This window comes from Scylla paramamosain, chromosome 12 (genome assembly GCF_035594125.1).
Source record: "Scylla paramamosain isolate STU-SP2022 chromosome 12, ASM3559412v1, whole genome shotgun sequence".
NCBI lineage: Eukaryota > Metazoa > Arthropoda > Malacostraca > Decapoda > Portunidae > Scylla > Scylla paramamosain.
The window spans coordinates 5926626-5935744 of record NC_087162.1 but is presented as its reverse complement, the minus strand read 5'-3'; the positions used below and the strand labels follow the sequence as shown (position 1 = coordinate 5935744).

Sequence of the window (9119 nt, the reverse complement as noted above, 5' to 3'; positions counted from 1 at the left end):
CATCATTTTATACATCAATTACCACACGATCCGGTATGCCAGACTGCTTTGTAATAAGCGTCTTCACTGCCTCGAGGTGTGGTCTGAGAGGAATATTAAACTTACGTTGGTGGCCCGCAGGTGCATCGAGGTCAACTCATTGTGATGTCATGTCGGAAGTGGTGCAGGATGAGTCACCTAGCAGCATCAGGCGCACGTCCACGTAGTCCTCGTCCTCTAGAGGCGACGCCGCGGCGCCCACAGGTGAGGAGAAGGGCGTGGCGGTGCCCTTCTTAGGATCCTGCTGGAGGGAGTGTGAGCAGTGATGTTAAGTATTACCGGATTACGCTACTTCCTACTGACTTTTCGTTACGTTTTCTTTCGTATTTCTTTTTTTTCTCTCTCTCTTATTACGTTTTCTTTTGCATTTCTTTCTTTCTCTTATCATTACGTTTTCTTTTGCATTACTTTATGTTCTCTTATCATTACATTCTCTTTTCCATCTCTTTCTTTCTCTTTTCATTACGTTTCCTTTTGCATTTCTTTCTTTTTTTCATTACGGTTTCTTTTGCATTTCTTTCTTTTCATTAAGTTTTCTTTTGCATTTCTTTTTTTCTTTCTCTTTTCCTTACGTTTTCTTTTGTATTTATTTTTATCTTTTCTCTTCATATAAAAAAAGCTACAGTATCATAGGGTTACTCTCTTATGCCACTGTCACCTCGTTTATCTCTTCTTTCCTACTTGCCCTTCTGTGTATAACTTAGGGTTTTACACTCGTATTTATTTATTTCTTTTTATTTTATACAGTTTCAATGTTAATTTCTACTGTTTTGCCATCTCTCTCTCTCTCTCTCTCTCTCTCTCTCTCTCTCTCTCTCTCTCTCTCTCTCTCTCTCAAAGTGTAGCGTTTATTTATTATTGTTTTCCTTAAAGTTGGTAAAGTACGTTATTTTTTTTTTTTTTTTTTATTTCCCTCCTTATCTTCTTTCATTCATTCGTTTGTTTGTTGTCTCTTGGTGATAGCTCTAGTTCAGTTTTGCTGTATACAATTTATAGCATGGCTCATACTATTCATGAGTGTAAACATTTAATATGTGTCATCGTAGCTATTGTGGTTGTAACTGCTGTGTGCTTCTCCCTTCTTTTCACTACTTTCTGTGCATACTTCGGCACAAAAGGTAAAATGTGATCTCAGGCGATGATTACTGCATAAAATCACTGTTTGTCACTGTAGACACTCAAGAATAAATGGAAAGGGAAGCGGGCGGGAAAGTGAGAAGCAAGTAATTTTTTGAAAAAAAAAAAAAAGGGCAAGTAGAGTGTTTGCCCATTAGAATGACGTCATGAAGGCAGGAATCCGACCTGCTCTGACAGTGAGGGCAGAGCAGTGGCAACTAAACCACCAGGCTGGGTGGACGGGTCCACCATGAGTGAAAGAAATCAGCGACAGCGACCAATTCCAGGAAGTGATACAAAACCAAATCGTGAGTTCTTTTGATTTTTAACATTCTTATTTTCAGGGAATGTCAAAATATATTTTAGTTAACCTTGAGTGACCCATTACTAAACTAAAACTTAAGTGTTCTCACTATTCAGCCATTCAGTAGATTTCAATAATTATATATATATATATATATATATATATATATATATATATATATATATATATATATATATATATATATATATATATATATATATATATATATATATATCGTTTTATCATAAAAGCCCCATCCAAGGGCATGGGTGTGGTAGGGTTTCATAGGGTACAGGATATCAGCTAATCGTCTCAAAAGAATACGTAGTGTGGAAACTTGTTGGAATGATTATGACCACAAGCTCAGAAAACAACAATTTATGCTCGGATTATAATATAACAGATGGTGATTATTGGCTAGTTAGGATGAAACGCATCAACCTCCCAGAACCAAAGCTAATAATTTTCAGACCACCTCGTGCCATAAAAGCCCAAAACGGCTTGCCGTGCAAGCAGTGTCAAAGCTAATATTAGGCTACCTTGTAATATTATCACAGCATCGTATTTTTCTTTGCGGCGGGGTATTTTCAAGTATAACACTATATGACCGGTCCCCCCAAAACAATGATACAAAACAACTACTGAACCGTCTTGCCGTAATATGCCTTGCGGCAGGGAGAGATGAGTAAAATCGCGGTTTTCTCCAATCCGCAGGGACTTATTCACTAAGGAATTTTAGGAAAGAAGGATTGTCTCCACTGACTAAAATATGGTTAGTGGTCATCAAATTATAGTAGACGAAAAAATATATAGTAGACGAAAACAGTCATTGCTGACCAGCCGTTCTAACCTCACCACCTTCCCGTTTGTGAAGATGGTCCCTGTTATGGACTTTGCTCGTCTTTTTTTTGTTTGACTTTTTTGTTTAATGGATTATTACTTACAGTATCACATACATCGTGCACAACTTCATTTTGAATTAGAGGATAAAGTATTACATGCATATTTATTCAGTGAAAAAAAAAAGTTTTTTCCGCATCCCTGCCCTGGACTCGGTGACTCGGGGTTGCGGTTCATTCGACGGCCGGCGAGAATGGCGGCTATGAGTAGTGGTGAGTGGCAGGGTAATTTTCTTTATTTAATCCTGGTTACCTCTTGAACAGGACACTGATAGTAATGTAAAGCCAACCTACCACTTGTGTATCAGTTGTGATCCCCATGCATGATATTTAAAATACCCAGTGTAAGGCTACACCAGCTGTACATGATGTAGTTATAAACAGACGCTGGGTAAATATCACCTCATGGAAGCCTTCGCAAGCACCAACGTGAGTGTATCCTGTGCTCCATTCCATGCCTAACAAACACCAACGATAATCATACATGTCCAGATATTGTGAAGCTGCACTAATAACGAAAGGATAGGGATGTATGGAGGTGTTTGAGGTACAATGTAGGCGCATTTCTCTTCCTTGACATACCTTTTCAATACCTTTTCTGGACCGTCAAATGTACTTAGATACCCATTATAGACACCGCATTATATGATGCTTGTGTCATTTTGAAACAAAACTTCCGATTTCGTGATATCATTTGGTATTGCCTGCATATTTCTAACATAGTGGCGTGAAGATAATTGGACCACCATAGTCCTTTTCATTGGTATGCACGCGCAGATCATGTTAGCATGAACATGATGTATCTACTACACGAGTATTCAGGAATGCTTACCATGATGTCTGGTGGCATTGATGCAACATTATCTTTAGCTGCGTTAGTGATATTTACCTTTGGTCTAAATTTCCTCTCAGTTTTATTGATATTTACATTTGGCGTATTTTTTTTTTTTTTTTTTTTTCCAAACAGGAGATAAAAGAAGTGGATTGGGTCGTGGCGCAATACTTCAACAAGCCTCTAATCAACCTAAACCTGGTAAGCAGCAGTGTGTGTGTGTGTGTGTGTGTGTGTGTGTGTGTGTGTGTGTGTTTTAGGTATTTATTTTTGTGCATATATAGGTAAAAACAGAAGTGCTTCATGTGGGCTTGAGAATTGTCAAGGGTAGGTAACAGCTGTAGAGGGGGTTAAATATGAGCCATGACTGAGGATAAAGTTTTGTATATTGAAAAGTAAATCGGTAAATTTATATTTTTCACCCGTCTAACATTTTCAGACTAGACAACATTTTTCTGGTAGATTTTGATGTGCTTTGAATGAATCTTAGTAACTGTTTTCATCGCAAATAATTTTTCTTGTATATCCCCCCTTCACACACACACATAAACAAGCAGAAATTCATAAAAGAAAATTAACCTAACCTAATTACACCTAACCTAACCTAACTAAACCTAACTTAATCTACCTAACTAAACCCAACCTAACCTACCTTAACAGTAAATTTGATAAAAATTAACATCTCAGGAATGAACAACTTATGATAGATACACACCACTGTGTTTTTGTGACCCAACTACTTCGCTGAGGACTTTTTTTTTTTTTTTGGCTGTGAGATGGGTGAATATGTATAATAATAAAAAAATCATCAGTGACTTGGAAGTCACTAGAAGTGAAAGAAGTTAAAAATGTTCATTTATAGGATGTATTTTTGAGAATAGTATTTGAAGTTCAACATGAGCAAATATTTACTACTACTTCACCATGAGTAATGTCTCAGAAAGTTGTCTTGCCCCAAAACAGGTGTAGCTCACCACTACAAGCCTGTGAGTGTGGAGGGAGGGCTGCCAGGCGCTCCACCAGCCATTCCAGGGGAGTGTGCTGTGCATCACTCCTGGCGGTACCTCTCCAATGCACCTGTAGCTTACCAGATGCAGCAGGTAACTGCGTTTATGTGCGTTTATGTGCGCAATGACTTAACCTGCTCTCGTGCCCACACTCTTGAATCTTCCGAGTTTTCCACCATCTGGCTACTACTACAGAGTCATTCTCATACTAAATTTATCTGTGCTGTATACCTCTCTCCTAACTCCTCTGACTATAAGAAATTCTTTGACTACTTAACTTCCAAAGTGGAGCACATTCTGACCCTCTTCCCTTTTGCAGAGATCTCCATTCTTGGAGACTTCAATGTTCACCACCAGCTTTGGCTTTCCTCTCCCTTCACTGACCATCCTGGTGAACTAGTCTACAACTTTGCTATCCTCCATGACCTAGAGCAATTGGTGCAACACCCTACTCGTATTCCTGACCGTCTTGGAGATACGCCCAACATTCTTGACCTTTTCCTGACCTCTAATCCTTCTGCTTATGCTGTCACCCTTTCTTCTCCGTTGGGCTCCTCCGATCACAATCTCATATCTTTATCTTGTCCTATCACTCCAATTCCTCCTCAGGATCCCCCTAAGCGAAGGTGCCTCTGGCGTTTTGCCTCTGCTAGTTGGGGGGACCTGAGGAGGTATTTTGCTGATTTTCCTTGGAATGACTACTGCTTCCGTGTCAGAGACCCGTCTTTGTGTGCTGAGCGCATAACAGAGGTGATAGTGTCTGGCATGGAGGCGTACATTCCTCACTCTTTTTCTCATCCTAAACCTTCTAAACCTTGGTTTAACACAGCTTGTTCTCTTGCTATACATGATAGAGAGGTGGCCCACAAAAGGTACTTAAGCCTTCCATCACCAGAATCTCATGCACTTTATATTTCTGCCCAGAACTATGCCAAGTCTGTTCTCCAACTAGCCAAAAACTCCTTCATTAACAGAAAATGTCAAAACCTTTCAAGATCTAACTCCCCTCGTGATTTCTGGCATCTAGCCAAAAATATCTCCAATAACTTTGCTTCTTCTTCTTTCCCTCCTCAACTTCAACCAGATGGCACCACTGCTATCACATCTATTTCTAAAGCTGAACTCTTTGCTCAAACCTTTGCTAAAAACTCTACCTTGGAGGATTCTGGGCTTGTTCCTCCCTCTCCTCCACCCTCTGACTACTTCATGCCACGTATTAAAATTCTTCGTAATGATGTTTTCCATGCCCTCGCTGGTCTAAACCCTCGGAAGGCTTATGGACCTGATGGGGTCCCTCCTATTGTTCTCCGAAACTGTGCCTCCGTGCTTGCACCTTGCCTAGTCAAACTCTTTCAGCTCTGTCTGTCAACATCTACCTTTCCTTCTTGCTGGAAGTTTGCCTACATTCAACCTGTTCCTAAAAAGGGTGACCGCTCTAATCCCTCAAACTACCGTCCTATTGCTTTAATTTCCTGCTTATCTAAAGTTTTTGAATCTATCCTCAACAGGAAGATTCTTAAACATCTATCACTTCACAACCTTCTATCTGATCGCCAGTATGGGTTCCGTCAAGGCCGCTCTACTGGTGATCTGGCTTTCCTTACTGAGTCTTGGTCATCCTCTTTTAGAGACTTTGGTGAAACTTTTGCTGTTGCCTTGGACATATCAAAAGCCTTTGATAGAGTCTGGCACAAAGCTTTGATTTCAAAACTACCCTCCCATGGTTTCTATCCTTCTCTCTGTAACTTCATCTCAAGTTTCCTTTCTGACCGTTCTATTGCTGCTGTGGTAGACGGTCACTGTTCTTCTCCTAAATCTATTAACAGTGGTGTTCCTCAGGGTTCTGTCCTGTCACCCACTCTCTTCTTATTATTCATTAATGATCTTCTAAACCAAACTTCTTGTCCTATCCACTCCTATGCTGATGATACCACCCTGCACTTTTCCACGTCTTTTCATAGACGTCCAACCCTTCAGGAGGTAAACATATCACGCAGGGAAGCCACAGAACGCCTGACTTCTGATCTTTCTAAAATTTCTGATTGGGGCAGAGCAAACTTGGTATTGTTCAATGCCTCAAAAACTCAATTCCTCCATCTATCAACTCGACACAATCTTCCAGACAACTATCCCCTCTTCTTCAATGACACTCAACTGTCCCCCTCTTCTACACTGAACATCCTTGGTCTGTCCTTTACTTATAATCTGAACTGGAAACTTCACATCTCATCTCTAGCTAAAACAGCTTCTATGAAGTTAGGTGTTCTGAGACGTCTCCGCCAGTTTTTCTCACCCCTTCAGCTGCTAACTCTGTACAAGGGCCTTATCCGTCCATGTATGGAGTATGCTTCACATGTCTGGGGGGGTTCCACTCATACTGCTCTTCTAGACAGGGTGGAATCAAAAGCTTTTCGTCTCATCAACTCCTCTCCTCTAACTGACTGTCTTCAGCCCCTCTCTCACCGCCGCAATGTTGCATATCTAGCTGTCTTCTACCGCTATTTTCATGCCAACTGCTCTTCTGATCTTGCTAACTGCATGCCTCCCCTCCTTCCGTGGCCTCGCTGCACAAGACTTTCTTCTTTCTCTCACCCCTATTCTGTCCACCTCTCTAATGCAAGAGTTAACCAGTATTCTCAATCATTCATCCCTTTCTCTGGTAAACTCTGGAACTCCCTGCCTTCTTCTGTATTTCCACCTTCCTATGACTTGAATTCCTTCAAGAGGGAGGTTTCAAGACACTTATCCACCAATTTTTGACCACTGCTTTGACCCTTTTATGGGACTGGCATTTCAGTGGGCATTTTTTTTTTATTAGATTTTTGTTGCCCTTGGCCAGTATCCTTCCTACATAAAAAAAAAAAAAAAATTTTGTAAACTACCATTTTTATTTTAAATTTTTTCATCATGTTATGGGAACTGAAGGGAAATGGTACACAAACACCTATAATTCTTAGTCCAGATTATAGAAGCTACTTGCATGATTGGATATTTTGCTCTTCATTTTTAATTTTCTCTCTCTCTCTCTCTCTCTCTCTCTCTCTCTCTCTCTCTCTCTCTCTCTCTCTCTCTCTCTCTCTCTCTCTCTCTCTCTCTCTCTCTCTCTCTCTCTCTCTCTCTCTCTCTCTCTCTCTCTCTCTCTCTCTCTCTCTCTCTCTCTCTCTCTGCAAATTTTGTTCCTGACAAGCTTTGTCCTCTTTTATAAGATGCTTACATATGACACATTGAAACATGGAAAGAAATGACTTCTTCATGCCACCTTTAGACTGACATTTAATTGTATTGTTTTCATGAATAGAAGTGGTTTCTTACACAATTGACTGATAGTTTAAAGTCAGTTTGGTTTAATACAGAAGTAGAAGGAATATTTTGGCTAGAAGTATGAAAATCATGTTTTAGATGCTGGATGCCAAGGAGGGTCAGTCAGATACATTGTTGTCATTTACACAACACACCACCACTACTGCTGCTTATGCCACTGCTCCCACCACTACTGACCTTCCTGAAAAGGCACCACTGAATGTAGTACATGGAGGTGGTGCTAGTTCAACCAAGGACAATAATGGTGGAAATGGTCTGTGGGAGCCATGGTGCCCAGACCCATACTTCTGCCCACCACCTAATGTTGCCTCACCTACTGAGTTCCCTCAGCTTGAGCGTGGTGGTCCTGCCTTCAGAAAGAAAATGTAAATGATAGAAGTTGTCCAAATATTTTCTTTTATGACTAGTGAATAAGACTTGCATCCTCATTGAATCCAGATACTGAATTGCAGATGTTAGATTTTAAAGTTCAAGTTGTTTGATCAGGTCTTTGTATTCAGGTATTTTATTGAGAATGTGAGTGTAAACTATGTCCTGTTGTTTTATCAAAGACTTGTTAGGAAAACAAGATTTTTATAACAGAGATAGAGAATTGTATGAAGTTCAGAAGGATTTAAAGAACTGCACTCATATAATTCTTGTAACTATGAAAGGAACTGATTGTGCATTGGTTTAATGTAAAAGCAACTTAGTTTTGTATGTTTGTTGTCAGTGGAATTGGAAGAATAGGAATGAGTAACAAGTGTTCTTACATGCATGCATGTGTACACACACACACACACACACACTATTATAAAATTATGATTATCCAAATACAAAATTGGAAAGAGTACAAAGAGCAGTCACTGAGATGGTTCTGGAGTTGAGAAATTTGACCTATGAAGAGAGATTAAGAATGTTGGAAATTCCTACCCTTGAAAATAGGAGAGAGAGAGAGAGAGAGAGAGAGAGAGAGAGAGAGAGAGAGAGAGAGAGAGAGAGAGAGAGAGAGAGAGAGAGAGAGAGAGAGAGAGAGAGAGAGAGAGGAAATTTAATAAAAATCTATAGAATGATAAATGGTATGGAGAATGTGGACAAAGAATGTTTTATAAATTTAGACACAAGGAGTACAAGGGGACACAGTAAGAAGTTGAAGAAAGTTAACTTCAGAAGAGACATCAAGAAGCATAGTTTTCCACAACAGAAGTGTGAACAAATGGAATGAACTCAGTGAAGATGTTGTGAATGCCAAACCTGTCCATGCTTTTAAGACCAAACTGGTTAGATATAGAGACAGGATACTATGAGATTACTCCCCTCCCATAAACCAAAACTAGGTAAACACACACACACACACACACACACACACACACACACACACACACACACACACACACACACACACACACACACACACACACACACACACACACACACACACACACACACACACAAGACTAGATTAGACTAGAATATGCAGCAGTAGTGTGGTCGCCATACAAGAAAAGGGATATAAGGAAGTTGGAGAGAGTTCAGAGAGCAGCTACAAAGATGGTACCAAGTATCAGGGACTTGTCATATGAAGAGAGACTGGCAAGGATACATCTACCAATGATGGAAAA

At 40.0% G+C, this 9119-nt stretch overlaps 1 protein-coding gene across 2 annotated transcripts; it reads left to right on the top strand.

The window, feature by feature from the left end:
* Positions 1 to 1338: 1338 nt before the first annotated feature.
* LOC135105606 (uncharacterized) lies at positions 1339 to 8010 on the top strand. Of its 2 annotated transcripts, none has more exons than XM_064013874.1 (4): positions 1339 to 1463; positions 3326 to 3391; positions 4154 to 4290; positions 7597 to 8009. In XM_064013874.1, exons 1-4 carry the CDS (start codon positions 1406 to 1408, stop codon positions 7885 to 7887), a joined length of 552 nt encoding a protein of 183 aa, XP_063869944.1. In that variant the 5' UTR covers positions 1339 to 1405; the 3' UTR covers positions 7888 to 8009. The 2 variants fall into 2 exon arrangements, with proteins under 2 accessions (XP_063869944.1, XP_063869943.1); XM_064013873.1 differs by lacking the exon at positions 1339 to 1463 and adding an exon at positions 2195 to 2571 and having other exon boundaries at positions 7597 to 8010.
* The last annotated feature ends 1109 nt before the right edge of the window (positions 8011 to 9119 follow it).